Genomic DNA, 22,780 nt, shown 5'->3' with positions numbered 1-22,780 from the left:
TTCGAAAAAAGTGATGCCAACCAACAACGTGAGACATGCAAACTGCATAGTAAGATGGAGACCCCCACCTTTAGGGTGAAAAAATCATTCAATGTTGATGGAAGTTGTAACCACAAAGCTCGAAAAGCTGGTGGATGAGGCATTTTGAAAGAAGAACTTGGAGACTGGATTTCGGGCTTCACACACAACATTGGTTGGTGTTCGGTCGAGGAGGCGGAGCTTGGGCGGTCTGTGAAGGGTTGGAATTAACATGGAACTCGGGATACAAGATGATTTTACTTTGAATCGATTCAGAAAAAGTGGTGAAGTGGCTTAAAAAAAGAAGAAATATCTAGTTCGTCCATTCTTAATTTGATATCTACCTGTATGAACCTCTTATAGAGATTGAGAAGTCAGGATCAACAATATCTGCAGGAACCAAACAAGACAGCTGATTAATTGACTTCGGAAGCACTAAAGTATCAACAAGGATACAGAACTATTCGGACCTCTCCAGCAGACATAGATGAAATCATTGAAAAAGACAAGATGAGAATAGCCTATTTGAGAAGAATTATAGTACGCAAATCGTTCAATGACGGGAGATTCCACTCCTTTGTAACAAAAAAAAAAAAAAAATTAGGCTACTTCAACTTCTCGTAACAATTCTTATTGTATTCCAATATATTCAAAGAAATAAAATATGTTTTTTAGGAAAAAATGAATAAATTTTTTATACTGCAAATGAAATTTGTTCTTAATTTCTTTTATATATATATAATTTCAAATTTTAAAACACCTACTCAATATGTAGACTGAAGAATATTTTCATTTCTATATATTCATATTATGTTTAAAAATATTTATATTTGAATTCTTTTTATCTTGAATATTATTAAAAAAATAGCTTGAAAATGGTTTGATTCAATTACAGTTTAGATTAAAAATTTATTTTGTAATTAACTTTAGTAATTATCCGGAAATGTTATTTCTTTCCTCTAATATTGACATAATGGAGAAATTTATAACAATATTAACGAATTGGAAAATAAATTATTTTTTTAAATTTTATAATTAGCAATATAAAATAAACTTTATAATAAAAAATAATTTATTAATAAATATTAGTTAATTCACCCCACAATTAAATATTTAACAATGTTTACTTTCCTTCCCAAATAATTAAATTAATAGTAATAATCATTACATTTTAAAAAATGTTTATTATTTTTATTATTATTATTTGTGTTGTGTATATATATTATTAACTGCTGTGTATAGTTGTACTGCTATTTCTACTTTAATTAAACTCTCAACAGTATTATTCTAATTTTTTTTAATTTTTTTTAAAAAAAATTTATGTTCGCCGTCTCCGCCGTGGGCCGCCGGGGGACTGAGCTCCAAGTGATTTCTGCTTTCAACTGCTTCATACTTAACTGCCATACGAGGCTTCTTGTTTTTCATATATTTTTACTTTCCTTTTTAAATTTACTGATGGTATAATTAGCAACTGTACGGTAGATAAACTTTTTCGGATTTAACCGTGATTTTTTTCTAGATCTGAAGCTAATTTTAAGGATCGATACATATTTAATTTGGATTATTTAACGCCGTGATTCAATTTTGGTGAGTTTGTTGCTTTGTCCGTCTTTTTTTTCGAAGTTTATTGATTTTGAGCTGATAGTTATGGAAAAATGTTTTATTTTAGTGATTTCTGCTTCTGGTCGATTTGTGAGATTAGATCTGTGGTTTATGGAAAGATTACGATGAAATTTTATGGATTTCTTTCTTTTTTTGCTGAAGCTGAATTTTGTGGGAAATGGTTTGACTTGAATGGGAGAGTTGATTCTAGTGAAATTTTCTTGAGTTATTTGTTATGCTCAGTTTAAGAAGTTGCTACTTTTCACGGTTGGTTGAACTGCGCTGCTAGCATGAACAGCATCATTTTTAACCAGAGTCGAACTAAACAATAATGTATATTTATTGGGTTAGATAATCATTTGGTCTGACCATTTAGGATAATTATTTTGCCTACATCTGTGAATTTAACTTACTCTGAGAATCAAATTGTTTTCAAAAAGAGGGGAAATATGGGATCTTATATTTGGTTACCTTAATTTGCAGACCATAGCAGTTTTACAGATTGTTACCTAGCCCGTAATTTTCTATCTAGAAGTTGGGTTTGAGTTTAATTCAAACTCTCAAAAACTTGAGATGGAATCCAACATAGAGGAAGCACTTAGAGCTAAAGCAATGGCTGAGAAGCATTTTATGCAGAACGATTTGTTGGGTGCTAAAAGTTATGGTTTAAAAGCTCAAATGCTGTGTCCTGAACTGGATGGTATGTCTCAAATGGTCACCACATTTTTAGTCTACCTTGCTGCTGAAACAAAAATTAATGGAGAACCGGATTTTTATTCAATTCTTGGCATGGATGTCACTGCGACCAAGTCCAAATTAAAGAAACAGTATAAGAAGTTGGCCGTGCTGCTCCACCCTGATAAGAACAAAACTGTTGGAGCTGATGGAGCATTCAGACTTGTCTGCGAAGCTTGGACACTTCTATCTGACAGTGTTAACAGAAGATCTTATGATATACGGAGAAATTCATTTTCCTGGAACAATTCTTTGGCTGGCGCTTATGACAACTGCTCCATGTCTTCAGCTTCCCATGGCAGACTCGATTCATTTTGGACTGTGTGTACCTCCTGTCATGTTCAGTATGAGTATCTCAGGAAATATGTGAACAAGCGACTTTCATGTAAGAACTGCCGTGGTGTCTTTATTGCTGTTGAAACTGGGTTATCTTCTGTGGATGTTTCTTTAACATATTGCACATACCCTTGTGTGCCTGAGATTGGGCATGGAAGTCATAACTCGGGTGTTAAATATATACCAACTACCACTGGATATTGTGCCCCTAATGGGACCTCAGGACATCATACAGGATATAGATCTGATTATGTCTCCCCCAATATATTATTTCAAGGAAGCTCGTCTGGAAACTCTGTTGGTGTTTTTGATCATAATGGATTATCTCCGGCTTCCTTTGTCTTCTATCAATCTGATGGGGAGGCAAAAACAACAAAAGCAAATGGAAGAGATCAAAAGTTAAAGCCTACTGGTCATATGTCAACTAATGAGTGTCTTCACGATGAAGTACTAAAACCCAGGCGGGGTAGACCTTCGAAGAAGAGAAAATTTGATTTGGGAAGCACACCTGCCAATGGGCATGAAGATACGACCACAAAATTTGCTTTAGAAGCAAAAATAGCAAATGAAAATGAAAGGTTGAAGGCAACTTCTAAGCTTTCCTCCCCATTGGAGACATCTAGTAAACGCTATTCGATGGCCCCTACATTTGATGCTAGGCAATTTTTAATCGACATTGCGAGGAAGGAAATTCGAAAGAAACTAGAAGAGATGAGAATGGCTTCTGAAACAGCAGCTGCAGAGGCTGAGAAAAGAAAAGCGTGTGAGGCTGCTAAAGCCTCAGGTTCAACTGGTTCACGCCATCAATCGAAGGCAAAGATACCTGTTCCTCTGTCAATAACAGTTCCAGATTCGGACTTCCATGATTTTGACCAGGTCAGGTCAGAGGAATGCTTTAAACCAAAGCAGATTTGGGCCCTGTATGATGAAGAAGATGGTATGCCTCGCTTGTATTGTTTGATTCGTGATGTCCTCTCAGTGAAGCCATTTCAGATTTATATAAGCTACCTGAGCTCGAGATCTGATAGTGAATTTGGGTCTGTAAAGTGGTTGGACTCTGGGTTTACCAAATCTTGTGGAAGTTTCAGAGTATTCAATTCGGAAATGGTGGATCAAGTTAACATCTTCTCTCATCTTCTCAGAAAAGAGAAAGCTGGCAGAGGAGGTTGCGTGAGAATCTATCCAAGAAGAGGAGATATCTGGGCCGTATACCGAAACTGGTCTCCAGATTGGGACCGAACAACCTCAAATGAGGTGAGGCATCAGTATGAAATGGTTGAGGTTCTTGATGACTATTCTGAGGAACTTGGTGTTTGGGTTACCCCTCTAATTAAACTGAATCAATTTAAGACTGTATACCAAAGAAACCCAGATAATGATTCCATTCGATACATTCCAAGGAGGGAAATGTTACGGTTTTCACACCAAGTGCCATCTTGTTCCCTTAAACTTCAAGGTACCGACTTGCCTGAGGGGTGCTGGGATCTTGACCCTGCTGCTATTCCAGACGAGCTTCTTCCACGAGAATTCGAAGTTTGCAACACTTCAAGTGTTTCACAGATGGAGAAGTTCATTGAAAGTCCAGATGAACAACAGCATCCAGTGAAACATAAAGGGTTAGATCAAATTGAGAGTTTTGTTTCCACTGTAATAGCCTCAGGATGCACCCAAAATGTATATGGAAGAACGAGTTCTGGTGGAGCTTCCGCAAACTGCAGCTGAGCACCACCTACAGATTGAATCTAAGGATCCCAACTAGATATGGACTCGAAGAAAATGGAAGTGCCGAACAAAGCCGAAACTGGATTCCAAATGCGTTTATTTATTTGCTCTGAGAGTTTCAAGCTGTACAGATTTATATACAGGCTTAGATCCTATTCCCAAGAGTGAAAGCATGATGGTTAACATTGATCCTTGCTCTCAATGCTTTAGGTTTTTTTAATTTTATTTTATGTATCTTATCAGCAATTTGTAACTGGATTTATGGTTCTATAGAAACCTTTATATTTGACCCTATTCATTACACGTTCATTATAGTGGTTGATTTGCTGCTTTTGACTTTTTTTGTGTTCCTTATATTTTATTAGTTGTGTTTCACTCTCTTTTTTCTCTTATAATATTCTTTGGTATTACAAATTCAATTGCGAGGGACTTTCGCTAGAATTTACATTTGATTTAACATTGAAATTCGATATACCAACTTATAAATTTAGCTAATGAATATTGAAATGTGGAAATATATTTTAGAAACGAAATGTTATGTTTATAACCATCAAAGAGAAATTGTAGGCCAAATCTGATTATATTTATATAGGATATGGTAAATAAAATTTCAAAATATTTAAATATCGTTTTTTTTAACCAAAATATTTAACCATCTTAATTCTGATATTATTTAATTTATTATAATATATGAATTACAAATAAAGTATTTTACACACTCCAATAAAAAAATCATTTTTGACAACACTTGTGCACAAGTTCTCGAAGGTTGGATGATACATATGATGAAATCTCGAGTTGTTATATATATATATATATATATATATATATATATATTCTCGTCAAACATTATGGGGTTTAGATTCAAAACATAAAAACCCGCTCTGGATTATATACCAAATTCAACGCTTGTTCGTAATGGAAGAGCATCTTAATAGTTTTCTATTTATTTTTTTCCTAAAATATAACCTCTCTTCATTAATTTTATTTTTAATTTGTAATTCCTATTTATCTTAAATTTTTCCCAAAAAAATTTTTTCCTATGGAAATCTTTCCACAAAAAACGAACTTGTTTTGTTTACATTTTATTTAGCTTGTTTTGCTCCATATTCGATAGCCTAGTTGTTCTTAACATAAGCCATTTTGTTGTGTTCAACTCATATAAGTGAGCCTTTGTTAGCTTAGTAACTAATAGTTAGCTTATTAATACCTTATCGACGAGAATTACATTTCAGTGTTGTTAACTCAACTGAAATATTTCCAAAATTTATTTAGATTATTTATTCACCCTCCATCTAATCAATCTTTAATCTTAACAAGTGGTATCCGACCGGGTTAATTCTTGTCTCTGAACACTAAATTTAAAATGGACTTCTTCAATAAGATTCTCATGTTCTCTGAAAAGGATTTTGATGATGGGAAAATCAGGATGCATGCTCATTTAGCTGCACAAGATGATGTTATGTGGTATGTCATCACAGATAGACCAACGAAAATTATAAAGGCCAATACAATTGTTTCAATTTCAGATGGTGCACCTCAAATTTATAGAAAAACAACGACTAGAGTGGACTGGTGAAGACAAGAAGAAAGCCAACTTAGACAATGTGGCTAAGAAAATTTTGTACAAGAATTTGAACAAAAATAACTTTAGCAAAATCAAGATGTGTTATTCTGCTAAAGAAATCTGGAAAAATATGATAAAGTTGGGTAAGGACAATGACTAAACGAAGGAAAAAACGGTCTGTTGCTATAAAAAAGTTTGATGACATCAAGATGAAGTAAGGAAAGCCTATGTCAGACATTGATGAAAGAGTGAACAACATTATAATTGAGTTGGCTACTCTTGGCAAAGAGTATGGCAATCGTGAGATAACCTTGAAGGTGATGAAGGCACTCCCAAGAGAATGAGATGTCAAAACAATGGTCATGCATGTATCAAAAGACCTTAACAAGCTTGAACTGCACGATTTGTTTGCAGACCATAAGGAAAATGAATTTGAACTTGAGTCAAGAACTGAAGGTGAATTAGTAGCCAAACTGACAAAGCCTCTAGCCGCTACATCAATTGATTAGTCTGTCTCAAAAGAAAGACAAATGAACAATTAAGCAATGATGTGATATCATAATTTGTGAACAAATTTGGTAAGCTTCTAAGGAATAACCAGGGTTATTCTCCATATGTCAAGTAGACACAATCATAACAAGAAAGAGTCTACTGATAAGGACAATGCGTGTTTCAACTCTAGGAAAATTGGACATTTCATAGCTAACTGTCCAAAACCGAAGAAGGATGGAGAAGGCCAACTGAAAAAGAAGTTCGATATCATGACGAGAAGAAAAAGACCGATGATGACAAGAGGTTATTTAGAAGAAAAAAGACCAGAAGGTACCCGTCGCTGAGGAAAGTAAGTCCAAGTAGGCAGATTCCAATTTTGACTCATCCGAGTTAGAATGTTCCACCAGTGGAAGCATTGAAGATGAGGTGCAGAGCCTCATGGCAGATGTCGAGTTGGATTCCACCAGTGAAGAAGTATTTGATTTTAGCTCAATTGATTTTACAGGATATGATCTCATCACTGCATTTGATGATATGATAAATGAGTACAAGGGATTTTCTTAATCATTCGAAGAAGTCAAAGCTGAGAAAACAAGCCTAACTGGAAGTGATACAAGGCCTAACTAAGAACAGTCAAGTGAAATGTTCTTTCTTAAGGCAGAGATTGCAAAGCTCAACATTGAGAATATGCTAGTACAGATTGAGCATCAATAGTTAATTTCTAAGAATAATAAATTGATTTAACTTATCAAAATTCAGAACAAGTCATCAGTCAGTATAGAAGAGATATAAGAGCTACAAAAACTATCAGAAGATTATAAACCATTAAGGGCGACTAGTCCATTTCATTTATAGTTTTAAACTTTAAATTCATACATCGTACCTAACTTTCTATTTAAAAAATTTCAATATTTTAACTAACAGCATGACATATGTCTCCTTTCTACCAGTTCAAAGGTCGCATATTTTAAATATTCGAAATTTTTATGGTTTTCTGTTTACCTTTTGATTTTCTTATCCGATTGTTTTTGTTTTGATTTCATTCAGAAATTTTCTATTAATCTCTATATCAAGATTCATTATAAAAAAATGGTAGCACTTGCTACACCTTCTTACATCATGAATGCCCTCGCAATTGACTATGAATCAATCTACGCTATGGAAGATGCCGCAATTTCAGGAGTCTTCAAGGCAGTTGAGACATCTAGCTCATGATCTTTCTCAGTTCGTCATTTGAGATTTATGTTTCTGAATTGAAGAATTTATATGCCAAGGGGATAGTCATCACTGATAATTGAAGATTTCTTTTATCTCTGGGAGAGGATAATATGTTGATCGACCAAATCTTCTTCTCGACTCTGTTATAATTTCCTTCTGAAGGGTTAACAGAATTTTCCGAAGTTCCTCAATAGGCCATCGAGGATATGAAGTCCAACGTTTTTCCTACCAATGGTTCTATCAAGACTTCTAGGAAATAAGAAAGAAATGAAACTAGAATATAAATTTCTGACTGATGTGGTGGCCAGCCCATTTTGGCAAAGGCAGGCTCCTTCGCTGTCTTCAATAATGAAAAATTTCTATTGATGACAATGATTGCTACTGAAATCAAGGTCAACTGGTCCGTCATTTTATTCCAGATTCTCATATATATGATTTAGTCTGAGAAGCAGTCTACTGGATTTGCTATCCTTCTCAGTAGATTATTTGAAGATGCAGGAGCATTGCTCAGTGATTCAGTCACATTGCACAAATTCAAATCTATCACTGCCACCAATATTATTTCTCTCAGTCCTAAGGGCTAGGCTCTGAACATTTTTATTGCTATTATGCTTGGTTTTAAGAAGGAAATAGGAGAATAATTTGTTGATACTAAGAAGCCCTTCAGAAAAGAAGGTCAGTAAGGTGGTTGTTCCAAAGCCTAAGAGGAAAACGATCCAACAATCTAGTGATTCTGATATGGATACTCGTTCTCCTCCACCAAAGAAGGCACATACAACTAAGACCAGACCAGCACCTATACCAACGGGTCGTACCTATCTCTCAGGTAAAGAATTCAAGGTAACTGATGACAAGGCTACTGAAGAGTATGTTGAAAATATCAAACTGATAGTTGTTGCAGCCCAACCAAAGAAAATCAGTCTGCCAACAGCCCTACCTCCTCCTCGCCCATCAAAAAGACTCATCATAAAAGATCCCATACAGTCCACAGGGTCAGGACATGATACAAAATTCTTTATCACATTAGTTTCAAGAAAAAACATAGAGAAAATGACATAAGTTGTAGAAACTGAACCAGTGTCAGCAGTTCAGACACAATTTGACCTTCTTATGGATGAAGTGAATGAGTTTGTAGAAGAGAAGGTTGAATTATTTGATGAATGGGTTGACTTTATGAAAGCTACTTTTGTGAAGAATTTGAAGAATAAGACTGTTGGATAAATTCATAGCACTAGAAAAAACTATGCTAAGCCACGTAAAGACAATGATCATTGATGAAGCACTTCAACACAAAGACTATTTGATTTAACTTATGCTACTGATCATGGGTAGTTAGGATGGTCCAGCATGGGCTTCGGCCCACACCCATGCACCGCTATTCATAGAATATCTCACTCCTGGAAAGTGGTTTCTTTCGCCTCCCCACACTTGAACCCAGGATCTCCAGGCACAAGTACCTAGATTCTTAAATTGTTGGTACCAGTTGTGCTAGTAGCTCTGGATAGTTGAGAAGTTGAGACGTAGTTCTTTCTCATGGAGTCCAGTTTAAAGAATAGAGAGTGGACACCTTTGGATAAATTCTTAAGATCCTTGACCACTTTGCCTTTATATTTTCAATGTCAGTATCAGTCAATTTATCTCCAGTCTTGACCTGAGAAATAAGAGCAGATATGCTGGTGAGATTCGTAAGAATGTCGTTCAATTGAAACTCTTATCTTATCTCCATCTCTGGTGATTCATCAAGAATGTGTTCTTTGGCATAGAAAATAAGATCAATTGGTTGCTTGGTTCAGCAATGTCCAATGATTCAACCATTTGAGCATGTTCGGTCTTGAGCTCTGTAGAAGCTGAAGGAACTTCTGTAGTAGCTGAATCTTTGTTAACTAAAGAAATTGGAGCAAGATGAGGAATTAGAGATTCAGCCACAAACAATGTCTCTGAAATCACAACACTGTTAGTGAGAGATGATTCTTCTATGACTGCTTCTTTGGATGTTTTCTTATCTCCATCAGCTGATTCAGTGAGTGCGATGTTGTCAGTCATGGTTTGAATGATCTGTCACCATCAATCATTGGAGCTTCCACAACTATGTCATTTGACACTGACTCGTCTGAAGGTAGTTCGACCGAGACTTTAGGTGAGATATCATCTTTGTCAATGGAGCTGGATGAAGGGGCTGAGGAGATTTTTGCGGGACGTGGTTGGTCCAGAGCTAGCTCCAATGATTTTTTTGTAGGATTTGCTACTCTTGGTGTCAACTGGAATGAACAGCTGTCGGTCCATTTCCCAGAATTTGACTTGCATTTGAAGAGAGCTCAAATCTACATCTAGCTGAGTGAATGTGGTCCTGTCATCGTGAGCAGTTGTGCAAGTGGGATCATAATTCTTCTTCAGTTCCTTACAAATCATAGTCAGTTTCTTGATGTGTATGAGGTTGAAGAAGTAGTCTCATATTTCCATAGCATGCGTGAATGAGACAACTTTCACGGCTTTCATGATCATCTTCTCCAAAGATATATATTTCTTCAGAGTGTCTTTATTCTTCAGTTTTCTTGCAGAAGTGACTGTCCTGAATTGATAGCATTCATCATAAAACTCAGCGTTGCTTTCAGCATATTCATTTACCTCATTCATTAAGAGGTCGGAAACAGATATCCAGATCCAAGACAAACTGATTCTACAAAGGAATCAAAGTCTTATACTGAAATCAAGAAGGCTATCTTCTCAAGGAGATATGATAACAAGTCATGGGTGGGAAAAAACACATGTCCAAGAAGCCCAATAGATACTAAAAATATTTTAAACAATAGGACATCTTATATGTCCAGAAAGATGGAGAGAAATCGAAATTGTATTTGATATTACAAGACAAAGAAATCAATTTTCTTGTAAAATTATATACTATTTGGAATAACTTATGATAGTAACTTACTAAGGAATAATCAATATCAGTGAATTGAAAGTTCATATCAAAGAAATCCTATGAAAATAACAAGACCAATCGGTTCTTGGGTTAGAGTTTTTCGAGGAACACAACCTTATAAATGTCTAGAGAATAGAATTTAATTCATGGTTGTAGATCAAACGTAATCCAATGATCACGATCTCATTCTCGATATATATCCTATTAGGGTGTTATATGAACAACATAATGCATAATATTTTGCTTCTTATATTGATTCACGACTGAAATCTGTACATGAAAAACAATAATTTTTCTAAAAGAATTGGAAAAAAAATTACCTTTGATTGTTGGACGAGATTTCTTCAAGCGAATCATAATATTATGTAAAGAGATTAAAATGACAAAAATATTAATTGAAAGTGCTGGACAAAAACCTTGGTACAAAGCTGAAAACATCAACGATTTATTTTATGATACATGAGCATACATTTTGCTATGAAATAATTTATTGCAAATGTTTAAATCATATACACAAGAATATGAGACTAAAATATTAGTGTTCACAACACAATGTGATCACAAAGTCATAGTCCAAATACTAAGATAGGCATTTTATAGAAAATTGTTGATATAGTTTCGCAGCAAGTGTGGTAATAAATGAAAACTTTTGAACCGAAAAAATGAAGTATTCTAGAAGGTTCGGATAAACAATGCTTCAATTAGGAGCATATCAAATCCTGTAACCAGAAGAAATAGAATTATTCAAAATAACTTCACACCAAAAAGATGTAGAATTTGAAACAAAAGTATCCCTAGAAGATGTCAAGAAAATGATCGAAAAAACTACAATGAAGATCCCTTAGCATGGTAGGACATATACCAAATCCAAGCCAGCTTTGAAATTAAGGAATACAAGAAATATGAGTTTGTCGGATGCAAGCATGTCCCAATGAACATAGTAGATCAAAATGATGTGCAAATTATTATCAAGTAACAATTAAAACTTGGTTTAATCAAAGTAGGAATATCAGCATATAGCAGTCTAGGTTCTCTAATAAGAAATTATAGTGAAATAAAAAAGAACAAACGCTTAGTAATTAATTATCAAGAAATTAATAAAATTATGGAGTTTGATAGATATTTTATACCTAGTAGAGAATAATTAGTTGTATACGCAACATCAAAATATTCTCTAAATTCGATTGTAAGTTCGGATTCTATCAAATTCGAATGAAGGAAGAAAGTAAGAAATTCACTGTTTTCTCTACACCACAAAGTAACTATATATTGGAAGTATTATCAATGCTATTTGCTAATTCATCTCAGATATTTAAAAAAAACATGGATAACCTATTTAAATATTTTTTTAATATTATCTTTGTTTATATTGATGATTTTTTAATGACAACTAAAAATATGGAACATTTAAATACTATCTCTAAGGTGTGTAAAAAAGAAGAACTAGTCTTATCTATAAAGAAGGCAGTCATTGCAACAAAAGAATTGTTAACTTTGCTGAAATGTTCATAAAAATATAGCAAAACAAAGGAAATTTTTTAGTCTCTTACTAAAGAATGATACAAGATTCTTATAGACAAAAGAACATACAAAAGGATTAAACCAGTTGAAATAGATATGGAAAAATCTCCCAAAAATGGTTATTCCACAATAATAAGATGATCTGATATTATATACAGATTCTAATGATCATTGGTGGGAAGTGGTTCTTACAAAATTCACACCAAATGGATAACAACCATGCATGTATTACAATGGACTATTCTCGTATAAGAATTTTATGCAGTAAAAAAATATTTTGAAAAATAACCATTTTTTTTACTTGCAAATAAATTTAACTTAAAGATTGATAATACACATGTTAAAACTTTCTTGAAAAATAGAATTGAATCTAAACATGAGAATGCTTGATTATTGACATGACAGACTTTGTGTCAAAATTATATTTTTGATATTATTATTATTATTACATGAAAATTTTCTTTCAGATTTATCAACAAGAGATGAACAACGATGATGTTAATGATATCATTGAAAGAGGCATTTGAGGGAACACTTTGAAATGATTCAAAGTGAGTTCAATAAGCTTGCCCAAAATGCTGAAGTTGCGGATAGGCTACAGCAAGTTTATAAGAGCACTATTTATACTCATCTATTATGTGTATTGCAAAAGCCGATCCTCTAGGCTATTGAGAAGCCACTGGTTTGCCAAATGGAGAGGTTTCGTGTACATAGCTCTATAATTGGAGCAAGGATTCAAGTACCCTCAATTCAAGTGCTGAGTCTAGATCATCTTTATATGAGTCGGTCAAATCAAAAATTGAAACTTTGGATCCTTATTTCAAGCTTTCAAGGCAATCCTTTACCTCAGAAGATTAAAGAGAGAGAGATCAAACTGACAAGAGAAAATCTAATAATGGTACTAACGAGCTAATAATTTCTCCATTTCAGTTATATCAATAGAATGAGAAAAAGATATCATCCCAGCTACAATCCGAGTTGATATAGCAGAAAAGTATACTAGAATATAGATGAAACCTAATTTCTATCATAAGGAGGTAAAGGCATGGTATGAATTTGGGGCTCTTGCCTCAGTTTATAATATATCACTCAGATTCTCATAAATCTCAGCACTACCAAAATGGATTCAGGAAGCTGTTCACGAAATCTGGGCAAACAACTATATGTCCAGATGAGACATTATGGGGCTCTAATTTTTTTGTAAGTCCTAGGAAATTCCAACTACGTAACCTGACTGCATGCAATTTAGGGTTTTTTTTACTAAAATATGTGTTTAATTATTATAAAGCTTTAAAGGCGTGATTATTGCATGGTTATGTATGTCATTTTATGTTTTATTTAAAGTTTCATGTATTAGGGCTTTAAATTGCATTTCACGCTCGAACGAGAAACGGAGATGGGGATAATCAGGAAAATGTTTTTATTAAATAATTATTTTTACTTATTTAATATATGGTGTAATTAAGTATGATTTTTGAAAATGGGCCTTGGTTGGGTATTTTTACTCGCCATGATCATATTTTTAACTGGTATGCTAATTTTAATAATTCGAAGGACTTTTTGAGGGTTCGAGCAATATTTTAAAAAACGTACCAAAACAAAATATTTTTTAGCAGTGTTATTGAGCTTGACGGGTTTATTTTATTGTATAATGGACCTAAAACCATTTTAATCCTCTTTATTTTAATTAAGGGCTCATTACACCTTTTATTATGATTTAAACTCATCATTTGCAAACCCTAAACCTAACCTAAACCTAGTAAGCTTCGGCTGCCCCCTCCCTCTCATCAGTAGCAGCCTTCCTTCAAATTTACAGTAGCCAAATCGAAGAATCTTCAAAGCTTTCAAGAAAGTCCTTTTCCCGTCTCTCAGGTGCTCGTCCTACGCATAGATATCAAATTTTTCGAGCGTTTAAACGCAAAGGCACGTCATGAATCATCTTTTTCTCATCATTCACGCTAATATATGCTGAAGTGTGTGTTTTGCATGAGAAATGCATAGAATTTTACGTTGCGTCGTTTATACATCGTTTTGTCACAAAATATGCATACATGTTTACTCGTAACTCACGGTTTTTGCTTTTTTTGTGTAAGGGGCTACCGAGTTGTGTGTTAAGGGACTGAACATGTTGAGAGTGAAGGCGACTAGGTGCTGGAGTCATGGGTTTGTCGAGTGTGGGTGGAAATCGAACGAACCTAGGGTATCTTCGTGTTGTATGGGGCTAGATCGGGCTTGGGAAGAGGGCTGGCTGTGGAGGAGTCGAACCAAGCCACGGTGCAGACCCTAAGGGGTCTGAGACATGGTCCAAGGTGGCTCGACTGTGGCTTGTCACAACCTAGGAATCAGTTGAGGCGCATGAGTTGAGAAAGATCGGGTTCTCGCTTGTTTTCGGGTAACTCACACACGGTCGAGTGCATGGAGCTGTAGACTTTGCTATGGTTGGTCCAATAGGGCATCCTCGGTCTGTTCTTGGTCCTAGTTGGTATTGGTTCAAGGCTGGTTCGAGTTGGCTAGGCCTAGAATCGTAAAATGGAAGCCTAAGGTGAATTAGGGTTCGGCTCTCCTTGTGCAGAATTTGTCCAGCAGATGTTCGGTCGTGTTCGAGGGGCCTTAGATGGCCTGATTTAAGTTGTTTAGGGGCTGTATAGGTGTGGTAAAAGTTTGGGAAAGTTTGGTTATGGTCTGGGTTCATTCGAGTTAAAATCGGGACCCCGGTCCAAGTTTTAAAAAGAATCGTATAAGTTATGAAATGAGCTCGAGTTTACGTCTAAGAAATGACTATAAATATGTTTTGAGGTTTTTTTAAGATTTTGGTTGGCTTCGGGTAGAAATTCTGAGGTCTATGGGTAAAATGGTCAATTAGGGTTTCCAGGAGAAAAATGGTCATTTTGCACCCGAGTCGAGTTAGCAGTCCTGTAGTGCCCTGATCACGAAATTACACATTTTTAATGTATATGCTATCACGAACACGAATTTTTATGTAGATATGATAAATACGTTGCATGCTTGATTTTAAAGAAATTTACGTATATGCATGATTTTTATAAGTGATGAATATGTTGACATGTTTTGAAGGATGAGAGTTGATTGTGACTTATACGAATACGAATACGATGACATGTAAGGCCAAGGCTCAGTGGATGGATAATACTGTCGCTGATGTCCCCGTCGTCGGGTACCACAGTTATACGTAGATTGATCCATCGAATAGAGCTGATACGATAGAACTGATACGAAAGTCATTACTAATGAACTGAATTCAATGAAAAAAAATATATGATGATAGTTGAGACATGTTTTGACACGTTATGCTTTGTCACGATACGTTTAAGTTAACTTTTTTAAGATCATGAAATGTATGTTGATTACAGTACTTTTCACAGTTGCATGTTATGTATATGTACTCATTATAACATTTATGGTGTGTTGAATTTTTAGACTCACTAGGTGTGAATGATGCAGGTGAGCATATCGATGAGGAGACTCGAGGTGCCGAAGACTGAGTAGGTGGGGCTGGACGTGCGCACGCTAACCTGAGGACCTTATTTTTCCCCACATCATGTTTATGAGTTAGGAGAGATCATGGATATATTGATACTCTTTCATTTTTATATGTTGATGGTTGTCAGGATTTTTGTATGTTTGACTTTTGAATCACGGATCTCGACCGTCTAGGGTTTACGTTTTGGAATAATTTTAATGCACGCTTGAAATTAGTTATTTCGAGATTTAGCTTTAAAAATAAAAGTAGACATTTCATTTTTACTGCAGCACTAGAACCAGTTGGGAAAGGCTCACACAAAACATTTCATTACTTCAAGCTTTGGAGACTAGAGATGAACATCCAAAAGTTCATCAAGGAAACTCCAGAAAATGAAACACGTCTTGATTCATCATTTAATGAAGACGACAATTCTACTTGAAGAGCATGGACACTAGATGTGAGGATCCAGATATTCGTAGCAAATCACGGAAGCAATGAAATCCGAATGTTTAAATCATACATAACTTTTAATTAAAGAAACTCAACAATATACGTAAATTTTCAGCTCAAAAATCTCGGAAAGTAGCTCAAAAGGAAACCGAAGCAATGCAAAACCATAATAATTTGAAGGGACGTCGCTCGTAAGAGAAAACCCTTAGCTCACAAGCTTAAAACCTCAGCTCAAGGAAGCTCATTGATTCACGGGAAGAAACCCTTAGCTCACAAGCTTAAAATCTTAGTTCAAGGAAGCTCATTGATGCTTGTCCTAAAGGAGATAAAAATTCAGCCAGGAGAAGAACTAAAAATGGATATAATCATGTATAAAGAGTGACTCTTGAGTACAAAGATGAGCCTTGGTTGTGGATAACCTTTGACCATTTGGAGGTGAGACAAAAATTCAGCCAGGAGAAGAACTAAAAATGGGATATAATCAATGTGTAAGGAGTGACCCTTGAGTACACCAAGGTGACCTTTGGTTGTGGATAACCTTTGACCATTTGGAGGCTAATTGGACCATCACCCTTGGGCTTTTGAAGAGGATTGGACGGCTGAATGATGGCGAAGGGAAATGTCACATTTTTCACCTATAAATACCCCACGTGTTGTAGCAAAAACCACACTGAAATTCCCTCCCATCTCACTTCGGAAGCTTCGTGCAGTCGTTCGTGCCTCAACAAAAACACGTCGAAGTATTGCTGAAACAACTCGAAACTCTGGTCAAAGGACCAACTAGGTGATGTCCAAGTTTTGGCCGAAACTTCGTCCAAGTAGCAATCAAGTTCAAGCCGCATTTTCGAACCAAAAGTAAGTGGGTTTATATGTTTTAAAGATTATGTATTATTTAAAATTCGATCATCTACTGCATGTTATGTACAAGTGTTGCTTTCGAAAGGTGCTTCAAATTGTTTTCGTTCCGTCTGTGTGTTTGCTTATACTCCTCCATTTCGTTCTATGTTGGTGTCATTCTGTTCGAACCAATCCATCTCCGAATGATAAGTTATAAGTTTGAATATGATAATGATGCATCGGGAAAGCCTGTGAGGGAAAAAGCCCCAGAGGGATCCTGTCTATGGGAAAAGACCCCATAAGGTGCCTGGATACGGGAAAAGGCCCCAGAAGGAGCCTATTTACAAGAGAAGGCCCAGAGGGAGCTCAAGATCAAGGATAGCCAATGACCATTATGATGTGTTTGTCTGATAAGCTTTGATAAGTTCTATTCTGAAATGTCCTAAGTTGAAGTTCCGATTTATTCTATGTCTGATTTCTGTTCATCCAACTCTGATATATTATGCTATATAAAAAGAAGATGATTTTAAAACATTATGTATCAAATGTTTTCTGGTATTCGATTGGTTTAGTGTTTCCCAAAACGCTCATCCCTTCCATCCCTTCCTAGATGAAAAAGAAAAACAGGTTGAAGAAAGGGAGCAAGAGCTGTTTTGGGTCTGGTAAATAATCAGAAAGAAGAAGGTCAAACACGGGATGTTCAAGCCCAAGAGTTCTCCTTCGTCTTTCATTCGTAAATTTTGTACTTTTTTTTGTAAATAATCGCTTCCACAAACTTTATATTTTTCTTTATTTGTAAAGACAATGGAAGTTTATGAAATAGAGTTGTATATGGCTAATTGCTACGAGGCTTATTGTTATTTGATTAACAATGTTGGATGTCAGCGATGCCTCGTTCTCGGGACGTGATATTATGGGTTTGTATCACAGAGATAGATAAAGTCAAGTTTTCATTTAAGTTTTATCAAAATTTTGTAAATATATATTTTCTGTTAAATACTATGACATGAAAAAATTAGTTTTGCAGAAGATATATTTGAAAATAGAAGTACTATTCTGTTGATCAGCAAGCTATCGTGGAAGATGATCAGAAGGCATCTGTCCATAGCTCATTTGGGAAGATGGTCATAAGAAATCTGCCCATAATGCCCGAACCAGAAAGAGACAATATTTGTAAATGATTTTTGATCAAGATCTAACCGGAAACATAATGCAGAAACAAGCCTAAGTGGTGAAGGATCACACAAGTCACGTTTTCTCATGGGACCATACAAAAACAAACTATTCTCCGACAAAAATAAAGAAATTTTGTGATCCAACCAACCCACTAAAAAAGAATGAACCACTTAACCTTCATAAAAATACGAACCAATAACTAGTGGTTTGACATGACCACCTACCACAAGATATTGTCAGCCACAACTAACAATAATGTAAAGAAATTATTCAAGATTGAAGTCCGTATTTCAAATCCATCAAGGATTCTATATATATCATGACAAAAGCTAGATAATACATCATTCATCATCTTCATTTTTCTTTCAAAATAAAATTTTTAATATTTTCAGTTTATGTGTGTTGTAATTCTAGCTACGGTAAGTAGTTAAACAATTTTCTCCTCCTCTAACAATGTAATAATATAATGTATATTTGAATAAAGGAACCAATGTTTATTATTCCTTTCATGTATTATTTTTAAAATTAAACTTCTTTCTTATACACTCGAGTTAGGAAATGATACAATGTTGTGCTAAGTATTGTTGAAGGGATCTACATCATTAATTATTTGTTGAGACTGCGTTGCTAGATTGTGAGGAGCAGTCTATAAAACTCGATGGATACAACCCGACGACATTTCAGTCAAAGAAATAAAATGTTTAATTTATTATATGAATGCATGACGTATTAATAAAAAAAACTCTTATATTTATGTTATATTATGATACATGCTTGAAATATTGCATAGTCTTATGTCTTTTGGACAAACTTGATAGGTATAATAATATCATGTACCAAAAAAAGAGGTCAATGATGTTTTTACAAAATATTAAATAAAGTAGGATGTTTAAGCTTACTTTTGATAGAAATAAAATAAATTTTAAATGAAATTAGAATTTTAAAAATTTTTAAACATTAATTTTTATAATTAATTACGTTAAAATAATATTCAGAAATTGGTCAAACTGGCTACACATTTCAATGCTGAGGAGCAGTAAACGCAAGGCAGGTAAAATCCACGAAACCTCACACAGCCCACAAAATCTGCAACAAGGAACAAAATCTGCAATGGATCCTCGTCTCTGGCACAAAGTTGCTGCTGTCTCTGGTAAATCATCTGTTTTCTTCCCTTTTGGTTTTGATTCTGATGGGTCATTTACGGAACTGCGATTCTGATCTTTGACTGCTGTTTTGCAATGAATCCACCAGCTGCTAGAAAATCCAGTTTTTCATTGATTCTTTCTTGTAATTCTTTATTTTGTTCAACAAATAAAATTTAAAATTGTTGAAAGGTGTTGCTGCTCTCGGGCTGGGAACGTACGGCGCCCATTTTTTCAAGCCGAAGAACCCTTCTTACAAAGAGGTATGGATCCTCGTATCTGGCACAAAGTTCTTACCCGTATGTTTTTCTTCTTTTGCTCGGACTTTGTTAATGAATGAGCAATGGATCCTCGTCTCTGGCACAAAGTTGTTACCCGTATGTTTTTCTTCTTTTGCTTTGACTTTGGGGTTTTACTTTGTGTATATTGGTTGGAAGGTGTGGCACACGGCATCCGTGTATCATTTGGTTCACACAGCAGCCCTGCTTGCTGCTCCTATTACTAAGTATCCCACCGTTGTGAGTTCCCATTGATTTTATTGTGTTGAATTCGATTTTTTTATATATTTTGCTTCCGTTGATGATTTTTTTTTGTTTGAATTTATTGTAGTTTGGAGTCCTTTTGACTAGTGGAATCTTGGGATTTTCCGGGACGTGAGTGTCTGCTTCTGGTTTACTTTGTTACGGCATGATTGGCAGCTCAATTTACCATTATTGCACTGTGCTTGCATTATGCTTTAAAATACAGAATCCGTAGAGAAGATAATTTCTGATGCTCTGTCTGTGATTTTAGAACACAATTGCATTGTTCAACTTATTTTTGTTTTGAAACTTTTCAATATTCTACCCTGTTACACTGAAGGCAAATTTTATTTCATAGTCTTTAAATTGATGCTAAGGACTAAGGTGCACTTTAATACTGCCTGAACCTATGAAACACATTCAAATTTACGATCTTAGATTACTCCGGTGATGTATGGTCTGGCTCATCGAAGAGTAATGAGGGTTTTTCAGATTTAATTTGCTTATGGTGTATGATGTTATGTTGGGGGGGAGAAGAGTGGTTAACTAAGTGCACAGCACCTTATGGTAGTGGTTAACTCATTACCTGGCAACTGCTTGATTTACTAGGAGTATCCTTTTTTTGCTTGCTTGTTTATATTTTTAGGAACCTATGTTGTGTTTTCAAATTTACTTCTACTTGGTAACCACAAAGCACGATCTTTTGGAAGCTCTAGTGCCCATTTCTTGGCTCAATCTCAGCTACAGGGTCCTCAAAATGCATGTAAAATGCTGCATTAATGATCAATTTCGGCATTTCTAGTTCTTCTTTGGCAGTATGTTGGTATAACGACTTGGATTATGTTAAAGGAATTCATATAAATGTATCGAGTCCCATATGGAAAACTCACTTCACATATAGTTTGAACTTCTATTCGAACATTGTCTCAGTTGATTTAAATGGTGATTTGCAGGTGTTATGCGGTTGCATACCTTGAAGATAGAACATATTCTAGAGTGGCTCCATTTGGAGGATTCGCCTTTATTGGCGCTTGGGCAAGCTTGTTGTTTTGACATTGGCTTTGAAAATGGCATGCTACAATGTCTTACACTGATTAAATTCGCCAAGGCTTTTGAGAAATAATTAAAGTATTAGGAACCAGAACTCTGTTGTTTATGTACACTACGAAGTCATCGACTTGATCTCAAATATGACAAGTTTTATAATAATCTGTGGATATGCTTATAGTTATTGTGTAATTGGAGAAACTTCCTGTGAATTTTTTGTTGATTTTGTATCATGATAATTTTGGCATGCATTTGTTAAGGAGAAATTGCCTTTATTTCCATCTATTCAGATATAATTATTTCCCATTAATATTCAATTACAATAACCTGTATACTTAAAATTTAGTGAACTCTATACTACAGTGATACACAAAATTGCAGCAAATATTCAGCTTAAAAAAACAAAGTTGCACCACCTATTTTATGCGGCTGAATTGGAAATTACAAATATAACTCTCCTATTTTAGGTGGCATAACGGTCGGCTTTGCAGGTCTTGATAATTTTGTGTTTAATTTGATGGTATATTTTCTTTAAATACATCAGTATCTGTAAAGAAAAAGAATATTTACATTCCCCTTGTCCACGCGTCTTTTCATAAATGAAAATCGATATAAAATATTAAATATATAATATAAATAAATGATTTTTCAATATCAGTTATTTCAGATATGGTGTAACGTCCGAAAAATCAATCTAAAAAAACCACATGCATGCAAAATTGTTGTGACTGCTTAATTATTTTATTTTATTGTTTTTAAATGCTAGCATGATATTTATTATATGATTAAATATATGATTGCATGATTAAATGATAATATGACATGATTACATGAAATTAAGTATTTTACCCGAATATTCGATAATAGGCAGGGAAAAGGAGACCGGGGACGACCAAGACAAGAATATGTATTTTTATTTAATTAATGGCAAGGCTTCCTAATATGACTTAAAAATGATTTAATTTTCCTAAAAATGTTGGAGTTCGAATTATTTTACGAGTCGAGCTCGATTTTCTCGGGAAGCCGGTTTTGGGCAAACAAAGAATTTTAAAAGATCAAAAATATTATTTTTAGGAAACGTATCTTATAAAATTTTATTATTTAATTAATTAAATGTTATTGAGCCAAATTTAATTAATTAAAGTAGGCTCAATTATCCTTAAACTTGCAAGCCTAAAATCAAAGTCCATTAATATGTTAATTATATTATAAATAGAAGTGCCCTAGGTCTACTAAACCTCACAATTCACCTACCAATCAGCCGAAAAACACCTTGCACACACCTTCAATAATTTCGAAAATTTGGAGGAAAAGAGGCTTGTGTTCTTCGTCGTCCGGTCGTCCAACGTCGCACCTCACCGAAGATCGTATATTCGAGCGTTATAAACGCAAAAGCACGTTTTCTAAACCCTTTCAAACCTCATTCAAATCATAATATGTGTGTTTTATTTGATTATTCATGAAAAATACGTGATTTCGATTATTTTACGGAATGATACATATTTTCAACGTTTTTACGATTTTACGCTTGTTTTAAAAGAATCGTTATGAACTCAATAGACATGCTACCAAAACATGATAAAATGTGATTGAATATGAATAAAACATGATAAAATTGAAGGGAAAACCAAGCTGGACAACAGTGGGCAGCAAAGTAAGAACCGTAAGTTTGTGTTGGCTTGTGTGTTGTCTTCATGAGTTCGGTTTGTTATGCGTGGGGCTAGAGGGCTCGACCAGGTCTGAAGGTTGTGTCCTAAGGGTCATGGCTAGGTCCTAGGAAGAGTCCTAGGAGGGCTAGGGCTCGCGCTAGTGGATGAGGGAGATTCCTTGCATGAAGGGGCTCTTCACGCGTAGAGTATGGTGGCCGAGAGTTCCAGGGGCTGTGGCTCGGTTTGGGGCTTGGCTAGGTGGTCCATCAGGGTCCTAGGATGATGGGCAGGGGTCAGGACAAGGGATGGAGTGGTGGGATCGCTGCTGGCTCGAGCAAAA

General features: G+C 35.0%; 2 protein-coding genes across 2 annotated transcripts; both read left to right on the top strand.

The window, feature by feature from the left end:
* The first annotated feature begins 1,276 nt into the window (after positions 1–1,276).
* LOC142517953 (uncharacterized) lies at positions 1,277–4,750 on the top strand. The gene is made up of 2 exons (XM_075620489.1): positions 1,277–1,605; positions 2,104–4,750. The coding sequence occupies exon 2, from the start codon at positions 2,194–2,196 to the stop codon at positions 4,411–4,413; it is 2,220 nt and encodes a 739-aa protein (XP_075476604.1). The 5' UTR covers positions 1,277–1,605; positions 2,104–2,193; the 3' UTR covers positions 4,414–4,750.
* A 14,327-nt stretch (positions 4,751–19,077) lies between these two features.
* Positions 19,078–21,072, top strand: LOC142519299 (uncharacterized). Its single transcript, XM_075622267.1, has 5 exons — positions 19,078–19,231; positions 19,416–19,486; positions 19,661–19,741; positions 19,833–19,876; positions 20,698–21,072. The coding sequence occupies exons 1-5, from the start codon at positions 19,105–19,107 to the stop codon at positions 20,795–20,797; spliced, it is 423 nt and encodes a 140-aa protein (XP_075478382.1). The 5' UTR covers positions 19,078–19,104; the 3' UTR covers positions 20,798–21,072.
* The last annotated feature ends 1,708 nt before the right edge of the window (positions 21,073–22,780 follow it).

The sequence above is a fragment of the Primulina tabacum genome, chromosome 11 (genome assembly GCF_025594145.1).
Source record: "Primulina tabacum isolate GXHZ01 chromosome 11, ASM2559414v2, whole genome shotgun sequence".
NCBI classification, from domain to species: Eukaryota; Viridiplantae; Streptophyta; class Magnoliopsida; order Lamiales; family Gesneriaceae; genus Primulina; species Primulina tabacum.
Note: the sequence above shows the minus strand (reverse complement) of the source record. Positions and strands in the feature narration are given on the sequence as shown.